Source organism: Pipra filicauda, unplaced genomic scaffold (genome assembly GCF_003945595.2).
Source record: "Pipra filicauda isolate LSUMZ 115617 unplaced genomic scaffold, ASM394559v2 scaffold59_size3379749_pilon, whole genome shotgun sequence".
Taxonomy (NCBI): domain Eukaryota; kingdom Metazoa; phylum Chordata; class Aves; order Passeriformes; family Pipridae; genus Pipra; species Pipra filicauda.
The window spans coordinates 237369-260968 of NW_024104753.1; the positions used below are offsets into that span (position 1 = coordinate 237369).

Below are 23600 nucleotides of genomic sequence, written 5' to 3' on the forward strand. Positions count from 1 at the left end.
AAACTTTGAGAAACCTAAATTAATTGATCTTTTAGTGTATTACACAACCTCTTGGTATTATTCTAGAGGACATAACCATCAGCAGTCACTTAGTAACGCATTGCAACAATCTACTTATGATGGGAGTGGGAAGCATTAAAACTGTAGTAAATAACACTTGTTTGTGCAATAAAAGTTCCACTTATAGCCAAAGATGTACAAAAGTAGAAAATAACGTTCACTTATAAGTGAAAATAACATTCACTTCTATATGCCTCTGAGAACATGAATTTAATGTATTAACTAGTTTTGACAATTACATTAGATTCTGACATACAATATACCTATTCTGACATGCACAGACCTATTCGGATGAAAATGAAGGATTTTCCAATACTCTGGATAATACACAACAATCAGAACTCAGTATATACTCCTTATTTTCAGCATAAAAGAGAGTATAGCTTTCTGCTTTTACAAAACTTGGTCACTACGTCATTTTTCAAATCCAATTTGCATTTTCCACAAGGCAAGATACCATTTGAAAAAAACAAATTGATGCCAAGTCAAAGGCACATCTACCCTTGTGCACTTTTGCAGCTGAGACATCCTTCCCTTTGTGCAACCCCAAAGGTAAGTAATGACAAAGTTTAATAATAAAAATCCTTGTCAAGATGGACATTAGCTTAAGCACTATTCCCCGTTTGCCCGCTCCTGCTTCCCAAATCGCCCTGCCCCGCCCCTGTTTGCCAGCTCCGGATCGTCTGCGCACGGAATGGGGAAACCTGGACTGGATTTTTCTGGAGTACTGAATGGATTTAAAAAAAAAAAAAAAAAAAGAAATGAAGGATTGGGCTTGATGATCTCAGAGGTCCTTTCCAACCCGGCTGATTCTATGATTCTGTGACATTACTGAAGAAAAATACAGTTTTCTTTTAAAAATAGACCAGATTTAGGTCTGATAAACCAGTTGCACTGCAGGAATGGTCTTTGAGGAATGAACTGTTAATGATCTTGGACAGAGTCTATACAACTTCTATCAATAATATGTTTTGATGGTTTTGTAAGAAAATAGCTTTAGACAGTTCTTTAAGTTTTATGCACTGGGACAGCTTCCCATTGCTAGATATTGCAGTGCTTTTCTTTCATATCATTACTTTTTTAACAATGCTAAAATGGAATTAAAACCAAGCCAACTCAAGCTTCATTTTCATAAAATGGAAAACTCTGCATGAGTGTTCCCTTTACCTTTGTGAACCTGCTGATGATCCGACCAACTGGATTAGTTACAAAATGCTGCAGAGGAAGGTGCAGCACGTTGTCCAACAGCTGACCATGCATAGCCCGGGAAGCAGACAGGGATCCCCTGGTGAGCACATAAGCACCACAGCAAACGAGCAGGCCTTGGGAATGGATAAATTGAAAGACAGTATGAATGGCTGGGTTGGGAAAAGGGATGGAGCTTGTTCCTGTCACTGTTTTCTACCAGTGACCAATCCCATAGTTGCGCTTCCTCTCTTAGTTTTACAAATGCACGTATTTGCATTTTGTTGATACATCTTACTACTTCCTAAGTATGATTTTCCTGCAGTTAAGTCTCTTCTGCTAGCACACCACTTCACATCCATATGAATCCCCACCTCAACGAGATGCCAACAGAGCTTCATTAGGTTACATATGTATGTTCCAAGAATTCACAGCAATATCATCAAATTAAACTGCATTTTCTTCTACATGTCTGTAATACGGCTCCTGCTCTCCCCAAGTTTAACTATTATACTGTATTGCACACCATGAAACAAATAGCACTATTTCTTTACTGACACATATTCAGGCAGATCAAATTTGGCAAACAGTGAGAAAAGAGTCATAAATGCTCATCCTTGCCTTGAATGAATCCCAGAAGCCCGTAGATAGAAAGCTTATAGTTTCGTGACTGTTTCCATTCTGTGAAATCACTAACTTGTGCTGTTTCTGCAATCCAGGTGCTAAGCCACAGATTTTGTCCAATGCCTAGTGCATTCTGGCCTACATAAGCAGCTATGGTTAACCACATCCATCGCCAGCTGAAGGCTTGGAGGTATTTCAAGACAACTGACATTTTCATCTAAAAGAAAAGAATACATGAAAAAGAGAAGGTACTCGTAAAATCATAAACAAAACTTTCACCTTGAAAAAAAATTACTCATAAAATCATCATCATTCTTGAAGGCAAATACACATGGGAATTGGATACATTAAATTCGGAATAAATCTAAATAATTTCTGAATTAAATCTGATAAATTAGCTATATAAAATTGTACTGTGAAAAGCTTTTGTCTCCCATTAGACTCTGTTCTTTAATGATACATCTCATAGGCAATCTTGCTTGATATACTTTCCAGTGTCAGACTTTTATGTATGTAGATTATACAAAAAAAAGAAAGAAAAAGAAAATAAAAAACAACAAATGAACCAACAAAAAGTGCAATTCCTGACAGTCTGTATGAAGCAAATTTTACTCTGTTCATCAATGGAAGAAGAAAATTTAGAACTACCACTCTGGGCTACTGGAGTCAAGGAAATTAGTGACAGCAGGAGAAAGTTCTCATTCTTGGTGTGTATGACGACTAACGGGGCCGAAGTAAGCTAGGCCCCACTTTAAAGGCAGAGCTGGTAGGAGCAGATTCTTGGATTTCATTACAGGATCTGAAGTGAAATGAGCTCCAGTTGGCACAAACTCTTCTGTCTCTTCTGTAAATTCATTTTTTTTCAAGTGCCTATTTCTACCATCTTGTTAGAAATTCTTCAGCCCTCCACTCCACTGTTCTTATCTCGACAGAACTACAGCTTCACAAGAAGCTCTGGCCTTCTCCGTAGTGTTTCACTTGGTCTTTTCCCTCTTTCTTGCAAATGGTAGATTTTTTTAATGAAGACTGCAGAAAGTGTGCTTCTAACATAAAACAATACTGCAGCATTACCATGAAAAATTTCTAGTCCCTGCTCCAGCACGTAGCTGTTTAAATTTTCTAAAGATAGACAGAATGTTTTTCTAACAGAAATAAAAGTTTTTTTAATCATCTTCTTTCTGAAATATGCAAAACTAGGCCAACTTAGACATAATATGAAAATACAGCCAGCAGTAGATCATCAAAATAGAAAATCTCTGACCATATGCTTAAAATTTGGTGAAAACATGTAAGGTTTATTTTAAATTCAGTAAAGAGATCTAAGAAACAAAAAACTGCAGTTGCAAAATAAGACATTTTTATAAAGACAAATGTCAAAGCTTTTTCTATCAGTGATACTTACGCCGCCAGCAGCAACTTTCTCTTTATTGTTAGTGTGTGCTTTCCGCTGACCAAAGGAAGAGCTGCAAACAAGAAACACTTTCAAATCTTCCTGTGAGTCCTCATGCAAAGAACGTATCCATTTATTCCCAAACAAAAATCACATAAATTTTTTCCAAGACACCAACTTTCCTGAGCTGTTCTGTTTTTGTTGTGAGAACAATGTTATGGTCAGAAGACAAGACTAGGCATGGTCTTTTAAATTCCTGTATAATTATGTGTAGGTAAGACTGAGTTTGCCCTGCTAAAGATGTGTGACCACCCTTTCCTGAGGCAACTTGGGTCTCTCTTACTGTTTGACACATCTGATTCTACTATTTCTGGACCAGGCTGGTTAAGTTTAAGTGACCTACACCGTCTTAACCTTCTAGGTTGAGTCTCTTCTACTTCGTCTTTGCACTATCCTCTACCGCTGCAAATATACCACTACTGTGCTTTACACAGTGATCCAAGAGGTCATTCAACTCTTTGGGAGCCCACGAGTTTTCTTAAAGGTGGAAAAAGACACATAAACATTTAAAAAAAGGAGCACAAACAACATAATATATATTAAGAAGTCAAATTGCTGTCTGGGAATTGTGGGTGCATCCCCATCAGAGGCTTCAGCTGGTCTTCTGAAAGCCCCCTTCACTCCTGCCTAACATACTTTGGTTCACACAGTGAAGCAGCCCATGGACTGGATCTCTTGAACTCATGTGGCACATTCACTGGATTTCTTTTGTATAAAGGGAAACCAGACATGCTCTCCAAGGAACTGCTAATGGGCATTCAGGCTTAACCCATGTTTACACATTGAAGCATGGTGTCACAGCCTTCAGCACTTAGGGTTGTTCTAGCATTGCATCAGTTAAGCAATGGCTAATTTTTTTTTTTAATACCTACTCCTTATGTTTCAGCAGCCCTTTTTGTTGCAGTTTCCTTCCCAGCTGGCCCTCTTCCTTTGAAGAACTCACTACAATGGAAAAAAAAAGAAGAGAAATCTTTTCAGTATTATACCATGAGTAGACAGGAACAGTACAAGACACAAGAAATAAAAAATGGGGACAAAATGATGAATAGGAATACTTTAAATTAGGAACTCCCTAAACTGACCTAATATTGGGACAGCTACTACACAAGACAGACACATTTGTGACCAAATGCTAGAACTGTGACAGCAGGTAAATCCCCCCCATGAGCCTAGATTATCCTTGGAATTCCATTCCTACTTAGTGAAAGTATTAGTATTCCTGCAAATAGTAACATTAGTGTTTATCTCAAAGAATTCTTTGATCATGGCTGGAAAGCTGAGCTTACTGGTTTTTCTGTGTTATTGAAAGGAGTCAAACACTTTTTTTCTTCCAGGAACTAATTTTTTTCTTCTTTTTTTTTTTTTTTCATATTTGATATTATTTTCTTCAACAGATGTTAAGACAAAGATGTTCTCTACATCCAGCCCTCCTGCTGAGTGTACCTCTGCTGTACAATTTTGCATCACAACACAGTGTATGCTGTTTCTTTTCCCCATGACTTTGTTTCCCCTCCCCTCTCTTTATTACCTTTTGTGAATAGTGGATGTTTCCTTACAGGGCTACTTCACACTGTCATCCCAACAGAGCTAACACGAGACTGCCCATTGCTGCCTTTTGCAAATTTGCTGTTCTGTCTTTCCACTCCTCTCCATCAAACCCCAGCAAATGTTTCAGAGCACTGGCTCCAGTACAGGGTCAGTAGAGGCTCAATTTAGAGTTGCTAAGATAACTGGAAACCAGCATTATAAACATCTGCAGTCACTTAGGTCTTATAGGACTCTTCCGTTCATTTGGATAGATTTCTTCTCTCAAAATTAAAGAACCATCATTAATCTCCTCCTGAAGTACATTATGTAAACAGGTCAGACTGAATGGTCAATGTACCTACTTCTTTCCCACAGCTCCATGAAGAGCACACATTGAACAACTCAGGTACAGAGGTAAGCTGAGTCCCAATCCACGTGAATGACTGCATGCGCTTTTAAGGGATTATGCAATATTTATTTACACTGTCTACTTGTTGGATGGAAGTATTTAATAAGAGTAGTAAAAGTTTAATGAATTTTTTTCTGCTACAAGTGGACCATATTCTCCTGCCCCTCCTGCCGTGCTCTGTGATTACAGCAGTCTAAGGTGATGGAAATGGGAATTATCCAATACAGAACAGGGCAAAATCATTGACACTGCAAGATTAATTTGAAATGTCCATAAGTTACTTATTAGGTGATGAATCCTTAGCAGAATCATGGAACTTTACATGGTGACTAATACACTATGGAAAAGTTGAAACTAGCTGCATAAGGTGGCTTTATCATAACATTTGGTCTCAAGACATTAAAGTCAGAATTTTTTTCAATTTATAAACTGTAATTCTATAGGAAAACATAGACAGGAACGCTCTATATGTTCCAGCAATTCTTCAGGAGGAATATTTTGAGAAGCTGCAATGAAAAGTAAAAATACTAAGCAAACACTGTATAAAAATTCTCTCACCTTCCACTGGGGTTGTCTCTTCACTTGTACGTTCTGCACCGAAGTTTTGAACAAGCTCAACAAAATTAGCTCTCTTTGAAATGAGTTCTTGGTAGGTCCCCATTTGACTTATTCTGCCCTCCTCCATTACTATTATAAGATCAGTGTGAGGCAGGACTGTGAGATTATGGGTCACCAATATACGAGTCTGAAACACAATGTTTTCCATTTTGCCATGTAAATATAAACATGTACTAAAAGCAGACATTCAGTTATGATTGCTGGAATGGTATAATGTCATTCTTCTGTGATTTTGCCCATTTATTTGTCTACTTTATTATTATCATTATTATTATTGCTGTTATTTACTGACTACTTTACTATAATACTCTTTTAATTGTCGATTGCAATGTTAAACTCCAAGCTTATTGCTATTTGCTGTTACTTGTATTTACCTGGCTCCTAATCCTTAATGTTTCTTACCTGTTCCCTGCTCAGGAATGGTTTAGATTAGGTTGTAGAAAAAACACCTAGATACTACAGGTTTTAATGTACTACAATGTAGTTATGATAGCCTCAATATTAAAATCTGCCTAGAAGCCTACCATTACTAGAGCTCTTGCCTCTGCCAAATACTTACAACCAATGTATAAATACTTATACATCGAGCAGGTAGACTAAGAAAAGGGAGAAGGGAGAGAGGTAAAGTGAAGGACATTTATGAAGCAACAAATGTAGACACAATAGTAAGTGTTTCATGTTAATATATGTGTTTTGCAGGCAGCAGCCAGCAGGAATAATCTGTTGTGTACTAATACACAACACTGAGGAGAGATTTTTACAAGCTATTTTACCTTCCCACATCAACAGTTTTCAAATGGGAGAATCTATTCCTTCAGATTCCACCTTCCCCTAGGAACTTCTTTGTCCAACAAGAAGCCTTTCTTTCTATAACCTATACTGGCTATAATCTGTTTGCTGCAGTGAGGCATCATGTGTGACCACAAAGGGCTCTGCCCTGCCTTCCATGTGCACACCACGGCACTCCTCAAAAACTGACAGTAAAGAAGAGATGAGCAACTATTATATGAGTCTTTCAGATTCCCACATTCTTCAGTCTGTGCTATGTCTACCCAATAGGCTTTAAACTGGCACAATCAGCTCTGCTTTTTATTCAGCCTCTTTATTCCGAATAATTTTCATCAACATATCAGGTAAGAGATGAACTTCTGCAGATTGGACTGGGACTTTTACCATGTTTGCTGTATTGTACAAAGCCGTTGATAGAAAGGAAGCCATCCTACTTTACCTTGCTTTTTAGGAGACCTGAAGGGCCAATTAGCTTCTCAAAAAGATGTTTTCCAACGTGTACATCTACAGCAGACAGGGGGTCATCCAGGAGATACAAGTCAGCATCGCTGTACGCAGCTCTAGCAAGGCTCACTCTCTGCTTCTGCCCTCCACTTATATTGACACCCTAAGAAAAGAAAGCAAAGTCAAAATAATCCACATTTAAATATGAAATACTAAAGAAGACCAGTGTATCATACTCAGTGTCATCTCTCTATTTTTCTCAGGTAAGCAAAGTAGATTTTATACTACATATGAAAACAGAAAGGCAACATTTGGATTTTCAAATAATTAGAGCAAAGTTTGGGCTCTGTTTATTATTCCCACTCCAAAATAGGCAAATGCAAGGTACTTTGGAAAATTAAACAGTAACTTTTATTTAGTCATACAGACATTTTACAGTATAGAGGAAATCCCCAGAAAACAGGACAGGGCTGACACAAACATCTGTATAGAAAAGAGCCATTTCAAAAATTAAGAAGAGTTCAGAGTTTCAACAGAAGTTCAGAGTAAGTTAGCTAAGTAAGGAGATGGGCTAGATGTAGTTGGTTGAGTACTGATTAGTCATTACTGTTAATTATCCAACAGATAATATATAAAAACCATAAAGCCATAACTTCTCTTACTGCATTATTTCTGACACCTCAAATTCTCACCCTTTCTCCAATCTCTGTTTGGTCTCCATCCGGTAACTGTTCCAAATCTGGCAGTAAAGCACAAGACTCTAAAACAAGGTTGTAGTATGGCCTGTTTAGATCCGCACCAAAGAGAATATTTTCCTGTAAACTGTCATTTTGAATCCAAGCTTGCTGAGAAACATAAGCCACTGAACCCTAAAAAGAATTGGAAACCATTTTTTTATTTGAGCTGTGTGAACATACAAAATAGCATTTAAAAATAAATTTGAAATTCTAGCTTTGCCTCAAAGTAACAAGAAATTCCTTCCAAAACTTGAGCATTATTAAACTGTTAAAATTTTTATTAAGTCAGGTAATAAAAGCAATCTGTTGAATATTACTGTATGACAGCTCACCTATCATTATTATAAAAACCCATATGACTTCAAATAAAACAGACAGAGCTGGGACATATGTGGAGTAAAATGTTCCAGGGAAAGATCAGAGTGACAAACAGGCATCCATTGTAATATTTATATGCAGCAAAATACGTCTGTGTTGAGTAGAAATCAAAATACAGTTTGATTGTTTGTATTTTTATATAACATGCTGTGGAACACGTCAGCTTTAAAGTTTAAGATTAAGGGATAGGAACCATAACTGGAAATGCTCTGAAATATTCTTTTACATTAAGCTACATGCCCTCTGAAAATCTATTAATCAGTTCTGCTTAATTTAGGTATTGAGGAGTGTGCAGGGCAGGGGGACACAGACAGACAATCTTACTCTTCTCTGAACTGTTCCTTCAAGTTTCTCCATTTCTCCAAGAACAGCAGAAAGAAAAGATGACTTCCCAGATCCAACCTGTCCCACAACAGCAACTAAAGAGCCTTCAGGAATCTTGACACTCAAGCTGGAAATATTGAGGAAGAAAAATTAGTTATCCTCTCTGTAAATACTCCATCATGGGTGGGTTGTAGCCATCGTAAGAAAGAAAGACTGTATTACCCTTAGAACTATGAGAAATTAGTACTTCAGTTTGCACATCTTTTTACTATGTACTGTTTTGAGAACTGTACTGATGACTTTAAGGATAAATTTATTTGACTCAAGTTAGAGGTTGTGCTTTCATCTGGTCACAATTAAATCAAATGGGAGTAAGTGGATCACTAAACAGTAAGTGGTCATACTGTATTCTTCTCAGGCCTGTGGTTCACATTCCACCTTACGCTGACCATCAACTGCTGGACCTCTCATGGAGAATCTACTGTAGCCAGTATGTGATCCCTCTCAGGGAAAAAAAAAATAGCTATTTGAGTGAATAAAAGCTGCCCTTCAGAATCAGTGTATTTTGCTGTCAAAAAAACATAAACTTTACCATACAAGATGCAGTACCTGTACTCCATATTCTCCATTTGGATCCAAGTATGCTCTGATTTGAAGGCCTTATGCTACAATAAGCATAGTCCCTTCAGACTACAGCTGGAAACACAACTGAGGTAGAGAAAGACTGTACCCAGACACCCAGACTTTAATGAAGTCTGTATATGATGCTGAAGGCAGCTCACGACTGGACACTATATTGAAGGCTTTGGTGGCTGAGATGTGGACACTCAACACCCCAACCCTGAGAGGAACAGGGCAGACAGTGTGGTGAGATGGTTAGACTGTGTGGGTTTTAACCTCTTCAGCTCCTTAGTAACATTTAACAGCTGTGCTTATCAACTTTTAGTAACATTAAACAGCTGTATTTATCAAATAGGTTATCCATTCCACCCCAGGGTTTGGTTATGCCAGGTCCTTACTAACCCTCCAATGTGTTCATTAGGCATAGCTGAATTTACACCTAAGAAATACCTTGTTAAGAAATGACAAAAAAAATGAGGGGTGTTTTCAGGCAAGAGGGACCACTCTGAGAAAAGCAAACTTTTTGCTTGTTTGCTTTTTCCAAAAGAAGCCACAGCCCAATTTTCAGATCAATATTCAATGCAAGGATGCGTAAACTACCTTAGCTTACTTGTAGGCAACACAAAATGCTACACCAACAAAAGGGCATCTTCCCAGTTAATGAATGCTCCCCAAAATGCAAATCAGGGAAAATTGGTACAGCTAAAGATTTGTTGCAGTTAAAAAACTGATTGCCATTAAATCTCCCTTGTGGAAACTGAGGAGAAGGAAGAAAGAGGAGGGTAGGGAAGAAGAGGGGAGGGGAGGGAAGAAGAGGGGAGGGGAGGGTTTCCCATAAAAGTTATACAGTTCAGTGTTGGGGAACATGCACTTTCATGAGGTTCCTCTGGGAGCATCAGGGAGACTAGGTCAGATCTGACTTTCCAGAGCACACTGATCATGTGGGAAACTCTGAAAACAATAATTTATGTTCTTTTTGGTACGTAACATCATGAATTAATCTGAATCAGAATACATTTAACCTGACCAAAATCTCTACAGACATCACATTCTGCCAAAGGAGATCGTAAAAATAAGTAAAAAATACCTTACTTTTTCAAGATTGGCAGGCCATTTTTCTCCCAGCGGAAAGAAGCACCAATAAAACCAACAGCATGATCTGTTGCAGCAAAGAAAATAGAGCAAAGACTTGCTAATCCATCCCCTCAATTGAGTTTCTTAATAATCTTCCATATAAAATCATGACCAATTGAAAATTAATAACTACTGCTTACTTCCACTGTAGTTTGTACTGACATCCTCGGGGTTAAGATCCTCAGCAAACAGAAAATCCTCTAAACGGCTCAGAGAAACTCTGGTCTACAAAATGAACATATATACAATATTTATAATATGTCTGTGATCCCTATATTTTTAAATAATATTTTAAAAGTTCTAGATAATATGGAAAGACAGACTCCTCATCTTATTTAATGACAGACAAAAAAGGTGTTTTAGGTATTTCAAAAACATTTTCCTTAAAGTACTACAGAATCTAAAGTGATCAATAAGGCAGTGTTTGAAGATACATTTAATCCTTGAATGTCCAGTTCCTCTGACTCAATTAGTTTGTTTGCATAAACCTGTGGTTTAGCTTTTTTCTTTTTTTTTTCTGTTAAGAAACAGTGCACAGTAAGTCTCTCCATAGAATGAAGAAAGACATTTTACTGTGAGTGCATCATGAGATGTCCATCACTGCTGTGACAAAGTGACATTAACTTAGGCTTATTTTTAAGCTACTAGAAGTTAACCAACTGGGAAAGTAAAAGGCTAATCATAAATGAAATCAAATCAGGATGAATAACTGCTCCCAGTGGTCCCCTCCCTTAAAAAGGCTGAGTTGTGTACAAGCTGTGACCTAGTACATTCATGAGCAGCTCATGAGATACACCCATAATAAAAAACAGAGTATTAAAAGCTAGAAGTTCCCAACTCAGGTGGCAACACTACTGGTGTACCATTAGGCCTGAAGGTTGCTGATATGGGATCCTCAGCAGCTCTACTCCTTTTTTCTCCACTTTCTTCAGTGGTGACTTGACAAAACCAGAATAGTAGAGTCCACAATGGGTCTCCCCTACTTGGTACCAAGAGCTCCAATATACAACAGTGGCTCAGTGATTTAACCAAGTGCAGCTCAAATTGTTCACATTTTATCTTCTATGAGGAAGAGAAGTTGAGAGAGTAGGAGCAGAAGTTGAGTCTAGTCCACTGAAGGAAGGAAAGCAAGAAACAGAAAGCTCAGTCAGGATTAGGTGTGCTACCCAATTTTCATTGTACTTAAAAGAATGAGAGACATCCCTTAAACAGCCTTCACGCTTTGCATTCTATAAAAATACTGTGCAGTTTCACCTCAATAAAATGTAACTTAAAATAATTAAGTTAATTCATCGCTCCTAGAAATGGCTGAAACATGAGAGAATACAAAATTAGCCTTTTATAGCACTTACCTGGGCCACAGCAGAGATCACAGAGGGTAAATCAAACAAAGGGTGTCGCAAAATGTTGAATAAAGAAATAGATGTAAACACTTTAGCTGCTGTTAAAACATTCTCTTTGTCCAGATGAAAGAAGGCTCCAAACGTAGCCAGTAAGACCTTTTCAATAAAAATATGAAAACGATATATTAAGAAGCAAAATCACATTACAACTAAAATGTATACACAGATACTGGTTTTGTTTTCATTTAGAAGATCCCATTTCTGCTCGTGTATAAACACGGACTCTGTAACTGCTGCACACAGAAGTTAATGCATAGCTGCAATTCTGAGTGCAGAAATACTACAATTTTAGTGAACTAAAAACATGGCTACTGTGTTTGACCCAATCAGACACACATTAAACTACATGAAACAACTTTCCCATCTCAGGGTGCCGTCCTGGCTTGGCCTAATCCCCTGGTTGCCCTGCACTCAAGATGATCAACTCCATGACCTACCCCAACACCAAGGTCAGGTTGACTGGTCTGTAGCTCCCCAGACCCTTCTTCCGACCCTTCTTGTAAATGGGTGTCATATTTGAGCACTTCCAAGAGCCCTCAGTACCCTTGGGTGGATCCCATCCAGCCCCACAGACCTGGGAGTGTCTAAGTGATGTAGCAGGTTACTGACCATTTCCCCTTGGATTATGGGGGCTTCATTCTGCTCTCTGTCCCTGTATTCCAGCTCAGGGGCCTGGGTACCTGAAGCACAACTGGTCTTACACTATTGAAGACTGAGGAAAAGAAGACAGTAAATGTACCTAAGTCTTTCCTCAGTCTTTGTCACTAAGTTTCTTTCCCATCCAGTAAAGGGTGGAGATTCTCTATAGCCCTCCTTTTGTTGTTGATCTATTTATAGAAACACTTTTTATTGTCTTTTACAGCAGTAGACAGATAAGTTCTAGTTGGGTCTTGGGCCTTCTTATTTTCTCCCTGCACAACCTCATGACATCCTTCCAGTCCTCCTAAGTTGCCTGAGCCTTCTTCCAAAGCTCTCTGTTCAGCCAGGTCAGCCTCCTCTCTACAGTTCATCTTTCAGTACATGAGGATGTCCTGTTCCTGCACCTTTAGGAATTCCTTCTTTCAGCAAAGCCTTTGACACCATTACCCACAGCATTCCCATGGAGATTATTTAGTGAGCCTGGTTTTATCCCTTTTCCCTTTCAAATCTAGTTTAAAGCCCTCTCAGTGATCCCCTCTAACTCCTGTACAAAGATCCTTCCCTGCTTTGAGACACGTGCACCCCATCTGTTGCCAGTAGGGCCTGCTGTTGTATAGATCAAACCACAATCCAAAAATCCAAAATTCTGTTGGTGACACTAGGCTTGGAGTTTGCTCATCCTGCTTCTTCCCTTATCATGCCCTGCAACTGGAAGGACAGAGGAGAACACTGTGCTCCTGATCCCTTAATCAGTCATCCCAAGGCCCTGAAGTCTCCATTTACTTTCCAATAGAGTTTAACAGAGGGATCCAAAGATCTGAATGCACTCCTGATAGAATTCCACTGAAACAAGGCTAGGATGAATTTTGTTCATATTTTTTTTTTCTTTTTCATGTATTAAGAGTTTTAGTGTTTGAGAGGGGATAGCTAAAAAATACAGAAAATACATTCCCTTAAAACCCATAGAGAGTTGAGTTCTATGCAACAGAAACAGTATAATTAAAACAGCGACAAGAGATTCAGAAGATTTGGATTTGGTTTCTGACTTACTAACGGAGATCTTTAAAACCTTGGTCAATTCATAATCTCTCTCCTTCTTCTCTAGTCATATACATACTATCATAACCTGGGAATCAATTATATTGTGGTGAAAATTTAATGTTTTGAGGTATTGGGAGGCAACATTTGTGGGTCAGTCAGCTACTAAAGCAACAGGGAACTTGAGAAACAGTCCTGCATGAATTAATATTTTTATAAAACCAACCATAAAAGGAATACATGTCAAGGTCAGCATGGAGTAAGCTGTCAGATATCCAGATGACTTCAGAACATCCATTTCACGTTCTCTAATGCTCAAGATCTTCCTTTGATAGGCAGGTTCCCATGCATAAAGTTTCAGGATCTAGACAATCAAACAGACATACTTTAATAAAACAAAAAAGCAGCGACCAGGCTTCAAAAATTAACCTAATCTCCAAGTGTCATTTTCAAATATTCAGCAATGACAAACTAGAAAAATGTGAATGTTTTACAAAGAAAATCAGGACCAGACATAATTTTAAATTAGGTTGTTCTTATGGGAAATATACTTTAGTCACTCTTAATTCTTCAGATTTCAAAGTGTCCCTTATGTATCATAAAGGATGAGCTGGTTTCAAAACAGGATAAATAACAAAAATAGGACAACTTTTAAAAGTGCTTTTCTTCTATGCTACAATCCCACTCTGCTAAGTATTTTAAGACATCTATTAACATTTTTTTTCATTAAAAATGTGGTACTAAAATGAATGCATTATGGATAGTGAGTTTTTCAAATCAAATTAAACCAATAAATATTTTTCAAAAACCCTTTAAGCACATTATGTTAAAACATTTTCTCTTTAACCTTTTACCATTGTTAGCTGAAACATTACTCATAAAACCTAAGTTTTTAAAACAAGTTACTACCTTTACAACCTAACTAAAAAAAAAAAAAACCAAAGCCCTTATTAGTTGTGTCATTACCTTTATTCCATGTAATATTTCAGTTAGTAGCTTGACTTGTTGATCTGAATACTTCATTTGGCTTTTCTGGTTAAAAGACAGTAATGTTTTCATTTTTGAAAAAACAAATGCATTTGGAAAGTAAAATATGCAGTACACTGAAGACACTTTTATGCTATTTTTACCTTGCTGAAAAACACATTAGCGCTGCAGTTATACCAGTTTCAGATAGATATGGTAAAAAAAAATTAGATGGGGTTAAATACATTAAAATAACTATTTTACCCTAAAATAGCTTAAATGCACATTTCAATTCTTGTCCAGTTTATTTTTCTTTCCATTGAATTAAAATCTTAATAGGCTTGCAGTTCCCAGGGTGTTCATGAATGGTAATATTTTTTAATCTTCAAAATTGCTAAGCAGGTAAATACAGACTCAATAGTAATATAGTGTAACACTAAACACACACACACATGAATATCTATGTAACATATGAATATAAAACACTGCATACATATATATGTATATACACATGAATTCGGAAGAAAATTTCCTCTGTTACTGATTAATACATTGTTATTAAAAGAAACAAAAACCCAGAAATCCTTCTCATTCTTATGCTACACTCAGGCTCTTCTGCATCTGACATTTCAAAAATACTCATTAACAGCCTCTTTACTGTTTGGAGTCTTATTCATACATAATAACAAGTTGAAAACTTTGAGACAGAATGATTTTATTGTCCTTTGTATTTCCTCTCTCTCTCATGTCACAGGAGGGATCTAAGTACATATGCAGCTGCTGCACCTCACCTGCAAAAGAGGTGAGAGGGTTTTTGTTTTTTTTTCAATGTCTCTAAACTGTCACAGCCTTAAAAAAGAATTAATGGGGACAGTCTTCATTGCATGTTGCACCATCAGAGGCAGAATAAGACAACTAATTGCCTTGAAAGCAATGCAAAACTTAAGGTTGTAGTATTTATTCCAGTGGAGCTCACAGAAATTGTAATAGTAACAGGCAATACAGTGCCAAGAGATCTGTAGCATCAGAGAAGCATAAAAGAAGTCAGAACACACACAGTACCTCCAGGGGAATTCCCATAACCTCAGGAGAACATGCTAAATTTTTACTGAGCAGCTTAGTCTGAATAATAAAAGTTGAAGAGGGCCATAATCCTACAAAATCCCTTACTGAATGGAATTAGCTCATGTAATATTTTAAAAAACCCATAGCTGTCTCCTACATTGAGTCATACAGTGATTTTTAGTAATACAAAAGTGTTGTTTCAGAATAATGAAAATTTAGGTATCCAACCTACACACCAGTTTAGCTATCAAACAAATGGCTTGGCTTCTGCAGCTACACTTCGCCCCCCTCACTGAAAAGGAGCTGCAGCTTGGCACAGTTTATTTGTCTGCAGGTTAGCTTAGACGTACCAGTACTATTCTAATACTGTTTTATGACAACTTAATTACAGTGCTTATTCAAATATCTCACCTTCAGCCTTCTTACTTTGGCTGCAATGTGCACATTTACAGGTATAACCAAAAGCAGCAGTGCAACACCTGCCAGGACGGAGGGGCCAAGTTCCTTCCAGAGGAAGACGACAGCCACGATGATCTGAAAAGGTACTGACCACAACTGGTTCACGGTGACAGCCATCTCCAGGAGCTGCTGAGTATCTGCTGACATCAGGTTAACAATTTGCCCAGTTGTATAGTTTTGTCGTGAGGAATTTGCTAAAGTTAAGGCCTGCAACCGGAAAATACAGAGGTCACATTGCTAAGAGGACAATAACTGGAGCAAAGCTGAACTTGGTGAAACAGACTTGCAACTCTTTATAGCACCACGGCCAAAAGAGGGCTCAGAAAGCCTCAGCTGTGGCCTGGCTTAGAATCTCCCAGTGCAGGCACCAGCATCAACAGGCTTCACAGCAAGCACAGGTATCATTCCAGCGTGGCAGGCAGATACCACAAGTCCCCTGTGTCTCGGGACTGACACCCAGATAAACTCACACACACATGCTCTCACTCCCTGTTAATGCCTCACATTTTTCCACTGTCTCACCTCCAACTCCTGCATGCAACAAGGCAGTGCTGCACTCCACCATCCACCCCATGTGTCAAATACAGCCCTGACCTGACATTCACTAATCAACACTACTCAGAGAGAGGAAGAGGCTGTATCTCTACTCTGTAAGTGAGAAAACTTCCCAGAAGATATGCCTACTCCAATTGAGGTCTCTATTCTCCTGCCCATGACCTGATGCACTGACACATCTTGAATGTGAGATGAGAGAATTAACTCCTTTATTGCATTCATTTGCAAGTCATCAGTAAAATTCTGTGTACTGGTTCAGAAAATACCTGAGCAGCCTATGTCAAAAAATCAGTTTGACTCTTCAAAAAGAGACTGCATTTTAAATTAACAAAGACAGTAATTTAGCTCAGATTTTGGTTATTTCCTTCCTTAGCTTATGCTTAATAGTTAAATACTGCAGTAAAAATACCCACGTACCATGTTTATAACAAAATAAACTAAAGGTGCAGCCCTGAGAAACCAGTCTTATCTCAAATCCTTCGTAATAACAGGACAATAAACGTTTTTAAGTTTAGCAGATCAGACAATGTCTTTTACTTCTGCATTTGCATCTCTTGTAGGTAACGCTCTGTATCTTATTAAATCAGCTAATGCTCAGTGAATTAAGCTACAGATAGATTTCCACAGTGGTGGAAACATCTGAAAACCAACGAAACTACTGGGCATTCAACTCAAAAGCAATTTCACTAAAATCAGCGGAAATTGTAACCTTGAAAGGAGACAGAGTGGCAAAGTTCACCTTCTCATATTCACTGCTACTATATAGCAACAACTGTGATCATTTATACCTTTACTTTTTCCCAGACATCCAACCTAAACAGTTTGCTCATGTCATTCAGTAAATTTGGGAAATTAACTCATAACCAAAATAGAATGCAGTTTCTACATCTATCTCCAATATCATGTCTGTACACGTGGCTGACAAAAAGTATGTAATTTCAGGATCAGAGTCTTACAACAGAAATGCTGCTGAAATTCCAAATTATTATAAATAAACAACCATCAAAAAATAACCTCAGTCTGTTATCCTGTCACCAAGTGTATCGCATCCTGTGTTTTGATCAGGCTGGTAAGCACACTGTCTTTGAACACTATGGGTATGTTTTAGGTTTTGTTTTGAAAGAGAGGTAGAAGAACACAGGATTACCTTTTTGTATATCAGGCCAACAACTGCAGTCTTGATTTTGACTGCAGTAAGCATGTTGTTACGTAGGTATAACTGACGGAGAAGAGTTTGAGAGAGAACTACAAAAAACAGGGCAACAGCATAGCCACAACCCCTCCAACACGAGCTAGGCTGACTTTCACTGGCCATTATCATTGCTCTGAAAATGAAAGAAAATGAATTTTAAATTCTGCCCATTAAGTCAACAACCAACAATAAAAAGAGTAAACTGAGATACTGGCAACTTGTTTAATTGAGGCTATTTTGGGTTCAGATATGGTGGAAGGTCACAACAAAATATGATAAAAATGGCAGGTTTTATCTGTGTTTTTCAATTTGTTAGCTTAGAAGCAATTCTCAGATATAAATCTAGACATGTGCTATTGCTAACTTCTCTGAAAATGGAGTATAAACAAAGAATAAAAGAAAATAATTTCATAAAAGAAAAAAATGAAAAAATAATTAGATATTTGTACTTAGAAAGGTTGCGACTACCAAACATGAAAGTGAGATAGAAAAAAACTCTAGAGGAAAATTCCGATTTTTGTGTTACTAAAAGATTATTTTAAATAACCATCAACCATGATATCTTCAAACAGATTTTATAGTCAACCATTTGGTTCACGATTACACTGATTCAGGGTATAGTTTGAAGGTTAATGATAATTCTGTTCATTAAGTCTTTTCTTCATAAACACCCAAGTGTTTGATCAATTCTTAACACCTCTGTGGTAAGCACAATTTCTAAAAACCACTTGGTACCAATCTCACTGGAACTTCATGGTACCAACAATATGATAGTAGAATAATTGCAGTTTTCATTAAATGCTGAAGCTCTCTATATATTTATATATTTAAGTGAGTTTTTTAAAAGTAGAGGTGGAAAAACAATGACAAAAAAGCAGGAAGGTTTGGTATACTTGTAGTCCCTTGATTTTTTACTTATGCATATAAACTACTTACATACAATATTGTGGAACTTCTGTTGGTTTTTTCTCTTCTTTAGCTATAAAATTTCTGATTGCTTTGACCTTTCCCCCATTAAATCATTTTTAGGTAATTATGGAGGGGGAAGATAAAATCTTTACACATCTAAGCTGTTGCTTAGCTTGGTTTTGATACTGGTAACCCTTTATTATTACTGTTGCTCTTTGAAAATAAAGTAAAACACATGAAAAACTCACTTCATTATTTGTGGACTCATAAAAGCCAGAACGTCAGCTGCAACTTTCAGAAGTGCAACTTTAATCAATAAATATTTAAATGTTTGCCATAATGGTAAAATCAAAGACGGTTTATGGAAACTTGTTTTCTTCAATAGCATTCTTTGGATGTAAGAAGCCTGCAAGATTACAAAACATATACAGAATTAAGAGAAAAAATATTTTTGAACTTCACTCACATTACAATATAAAATATGTAATATTAAAGTGTCCATCTAACACCATAATAATGATAACAGGATTTTTTTTTTCAGATTACTCAGATAATAAAAACAGTTTCTAAATTTAAAGTTATCCTTATTGGCAAATACTTTTGAATGCTCCAGTAGAAAGGGTTTGGGGATTTATATAATCAGTGGAAAGAAGGGCAAATGCACAAATAGCTAAGAAAAACACTGATGAGATGCAGTAAGATGAGACTCTGCAGGACTCATCAGTAAAAAAGCAAAAGCCACACTCTTACTGGACTTACAGGTGAGGTCCTCATCATGGATAAACTTCCTAACATTACAGAGCTTGGAACTACACTGGAACTGCATTGGAACTACAACAACAAAATAGTAACTGTGACTGAAACTGTCAAGGATTTACATAATAATGTAAGTATCTGTAAAACTCAATATTGTTGAAATTAAAGAAAACTGAAGCCTGGTTTGTGTGTTCTGTAAGCCAGTGTCTAGAAATAAACAAGCTGCTCATAGACTCTCCTGCTATCTGAAATACAGATGCAAAGACAAGACATAGGGAAACAGAGAAGTTCAGAGAGAAATGAGTTGGACAGTTTGGTAATACAGGAATTCATCAACAACTAAAAGTCACTGTACATTCCAGTCACAGTAGATTCCTCATCACTTGAAATGTTGAAATGGAACAGGATATCATTCTAAGAGGTAGGTCTGAAAATTCTACAGCCACACTAGAGATCACTGATCCCAACACCGAGGGGCCTCTGTGCCCTACAAAATGTAGGCTGTTCAATAAACAAGATTTTTGAAATCTTCTCCAGCTTCCAGACTCCTTAACTTTGGAAAAAGATATTGCCTATTCTCAGAATTATAGGTACCATTAATCCTGTGGTAGACTTCTGGATTTCTTTTCTCCATTGCTTTTCAAACTTAGGACACACACTGTATGGGGAATCACTTTCATTGAGTTCAAACAGGTCCTCCCTTTCCAATGGCTTCTTGTAGCCTGTAGATATCACTCTGAAAGAAAGCAATTAATTTAGATAGCTTGAAATACAACAGACAAAACAAGCAGAACTAATAATTCAAAAAGATAATTATATAATTTTGTGTATATAAATAAACTCTATAATTAAAATACTATATGTAATCCTATAAAAGCCACAGGTTAAATAGTGGAACATATTTACAGTTACCTTCAATACACTGAAATTCATCTGAACTAAGGAGAACCCAAGCAGATTGCCACATCTGAACCTTTGTACCTCAGAATCTGTCTACATTTCTGATCCCGTATTTCTTTACAGAAAAATACACTACTTCATAAGCAGACATGTGTAGTATCATTCTCCACTTATTATTCTGATCTGGAATGAAATGTCATTTCTATCACAGGAGTGCGTCATCACTGAATTCCAGGATCCATCCTTTAGGTTGGAAAAAATCCTAAGATGATCTTAACAGTCAACCTAACAGCACCAAGTCTACCATTAAATGATGTCCCTAAGTGCCACATCTACCCATCTTTTGAATACCTCCAGGGATGGTGACTCTTGCTGCAACTCCTCTTTAAGCAAGGTAACAACATTAAACTACTGGGTTTCAGCACAAGTACGATGGAAGTTTCCTTGCAGCAGACCTTCAGCTGCTGAAATTTTGTTTTAACAAAGTGCTCTTAATCACTTAAGTGTCAACAAAAACTAAAACTGGTCTTAAGAATGTCAGTGGCAGCTCTCATGCTTTCCAGCTGGTGAGGATCTCCCTGCCTGAAGGCTGCAACACAAGCAGTGTCCATCTCCTCACATGTGCCCTCCCAGTGTGCATCATTCCTGTGCCCCTCAGTGCCAGTGCTGGCCTTGGGGCTACCGTGTGTGCTACTGTGCTTATCACAGGACACAAAACAAGACTCAGAAATGCTTTTTTGGAGGTTGAGAAATTGTGATGGAGGTTGACCTCACTAACCCCAGGGGCCATGCAAACATCTACTGAAGATGTAACCTTAATACAAAGTGAATTTGTCTTAAGCATGATAAATTAAGGCAAAAATTAACACAGTCTCCCACTAAAAGAACCAGCTTTTGAGACAGGTGAGGGAAGCAGACTGATTGGTACTCAAGTGGGAACTGTTGTTCAAGAATTCTGCATAATGCATCTCAATTCTAAAACTCGTTGCTGCCAGAGGATAAACAGACCTACTAAACCATAACCTTCAGATTGCCTGATTTCTAAAGAAACATAATATAGGATTACAGGTTTATTATGCAACAATAAATTTGAGACTTCTTCACTTTGATTGCAAGCACTTAAGGTGAGAACATATGAGCCATAATTTATCCTGTTTAAGAAGGAACATATCTAATGTTCACAATATGAATTTAACTGCAACTAGATACTTTATAGCTAAATAACTAAAATCCTTTTTTAGTTTTTTTTTTTCTTCTCTTCCTTTCTTAAACATTGTGAAATTGGTTAAAATATACAAAGGACAGCCTAGCTTGAAAATTTGGGCAAACGCTGTAATATAAAGAACACATAAATGTCATATAGAAGCACTCAGTAAGCTGCACAACTTCTTAGAAAAACTGAAAATTTGTATTTATGGTGTAGCATGTAAGAATTGGTGAAAAACAAAGGTGAACTCCTATAACTTCAACAAGGCCAGAGTTCAAGTGAATACTCTGAATCCTTGAAACAATCTGATGTTTTGTCTCATCTTATTAACAGCAAATATAATTTTCAGTTTTTCCTTAAAATTACGAATGTTGAATAAAGCAAGAAATATGTTTTTTCCCACTTTCAGATTTTTGAAGTGTGTATGTCTGACTCAAGTCATTTTCCAAGGAAAAAAAATGTTAAAAATTAGTAACAGTCACAAAACATAACACACGAAATTGTTTGAAATAACACTCAAAATATTAAGTGACAGGAAGCTGCGTGATTTGATAGAGTTGAGCTTTCAGTTCCTATTTTTTGGTGGAAAATTTCCCAAGAAGCAGAGAGACTTCCTATTCTATGTGAGCAGGTGAGCTACAGTTATAACTTGCAACCTGCCATAAAAGAGGGAGGAAAATGAGCATGAAACCGGCTACTTGGAAAACACCTTACGTGCACTACTGACTATTTGTTTCTGGAGATCTAGATAGTTGTATCACCACATGGAGTATAAAGGAAATCTTATTTGTATACTGCCATACTTTACACAGACAGGTAATAAATAAAAAAAGATAACAAATAAAGAAGGATAGCTTAATCTGGCCTTTTATATCCCATTGTCTAAAAGTATTATCTGTTGTGACAAGAACAATGCGCTTAGTTTTCAAAATATGTTTTAAATAATGCCATTAGATAATGTATAAAATGACTGTTACTATGTATAAACAATATAGATTTGAATACGACCTCTACATGTTGTCAACTTTGATTTTTGCACAAAAATCTAACAGCAATCTCGGGCTCAAGACAGAATGATATTGTGGAAAGTAAGGGCACAGTCTTCAATTGTCTGAGCATCAATGAACAGCAACAAGCAGTTTATTAAATTCTCACCTGTTAAACCAGGAATATGTTAATTTACTGAAGAAAAAAACATTCTCTTCAGTGTTGTATTTCTGTTTAAAAAAAAGAACATGGGAAAAAGTATCAATGATGCTTGAAAGAATTTACACCCAGGCAGTAAATTCTGTCCCTCGGCAATTACCCCCTTAAACAGTTCCTGACCAAGGACGCAGGTGCAGCCCTTTCGGGCAGGTGCCGTGGGACGCCCACCGACACAACTGGGAGCTGCCCGGGGCTCCTCTGGCGCTTTCCACAAAAATTCTTCTTGTGCTTTCAGTAAAGAGCCGAATGACTACACGATAACCCGAGAAAAAAAGCACGCGACAACGAGTCCCCCTCCGACAAACACAAACCTGCTGGTTTCGGTTTGCACGGAGTGTTTACACAGTGCAAGCCCTGGTCACCAGCATTCCCTGCTTAAATCCTGCGCCTGTTCCTATCTGTGGCAGAGCTCCATCCAAAGGACACACCGCCCGGGACGCATCAGCTGCGTTTTCTGGGCACAGCCCCGGCAGGAATCCCACCCAAGATCCCAGCGGGTTCGAAGCGGCCGTGGGAGGCGGTGGCCGCTCGGGGTCCCCCGCAGCGCCGAGAACCCCCTCCCCGCCTGGACCCCGCGCCAGCCCCGTCACCTCCGTGCCCGTGGGGCTCAGCCGCTCGTAGGAGACGCCCCGCTTCCCTCGGGAGGCTGCCATAGCTCCCACAGCCGCCCCGGATCTGACAGCAGCAGCCCCACCCGCCGGAGGAGAAAAGGAGAGAGCGGGGAGGGCGTGGCTGCCGCTGGCTCGGCATCAGCATCAGCATCATCCAGTCCCGCGGCCGGGATTCCAGCCCAAGCGTCTTGTCACTGAACGCATAAACCCCATCCTTACTGGGCCCTGGTGACCTCTGACAGCACCCGAGGGAATGGTTTGGAGCTGTGTCAGTGGAGGTTTAGGCTGGATACTAGGAAAAGGTTCTGCGCCGAGAGGATGGTTGAGCGCTGGAACAGGCTCTCCAGGGAAGTGGTCACAGCACCAAGCCTGGCAGAGTTAAAGGAGCGTTTGG

The 23600-nt window shown here is 38.1% G+C and overlaps 1 protein-coding gene across 1 annotated transcript in view; it reads right to left on the bottom strand.

The window, feature by feature from the left end:
* The window catches only part of LOC113982130 (multidrug resistance-associated protein 1-like), a 31808-nt gene extending 8477 nt beyond the window's left edge, over positions 1 to 23331 (bottom strand). Inside the window, exons 1-19 of the mRNA XM_039387927.1 lie at positions 23186 to 23331; positions 22545 to 22606; positions 19877 to 20018; positions 18775 to 18932; positions 17573 to 17750; positions 15823 to 16077; positions 14347 to 14412; positions 13607 to 13744; positions 11653 to 11799; positions 10441 to 10525; positions 10259 to 10325; positions 8546 to 8672; positions 7799 to 7975; positions 7102 to 7269; positions 5814 to 6000; positions 4192 to 4261; positions 3272 to 3332; positions 1867 to 2086; positions 1228 to 1382 (exon numbers count right to left, since the gene is read on the bottom strand). Coding sequence (XP_039243861.1) covers positions 1228 to 1382; positions 1867 to 2086; positions 3272 to 3332; positions 4192 to 4261; positions 5814 to 6000; positions 7102 to 7269; positions 7799 to 7975; positions 8546 to 8672; positions 10259 to 10325; positions 10441 to 10525; positions 11653 to 11799; positions 13607 to 13744; positions 14347 to 14412; positions 15823 to 16077; positions 17573 to 17750; positions 18775 to 18932; positions 19877 to 20018; positions 22545 to 22606; positions 23186 to 23248 — 2526 coding nt within the window. The 5' untranslated portion in view covers positions 23249 to 23331. The remainder of the gene's footprint in view (positions 1 to 1227; positions 1383 to 1866; positions 2087 to 3271; positions 3333 to 4191; positions 4262 to 5813; positions 6001 to 7101; positions 7270 to 7798; positions 7976 to 8545; positions 8673 to 10258; positions 10326 to 10440; positions 10526 to 11652; positions 11800 to 13606; positions 13745 to 14346; positions 14413 to 15822; positions 16078 to 17572; positions 17751 to 18774; positions 18933 to 19876; positions 20019 to 22544; positions 22607 to 23185) is intronic.
* Between the last annotated feature and the right edge of the window lie 269 nt (positions 23332 to 23600).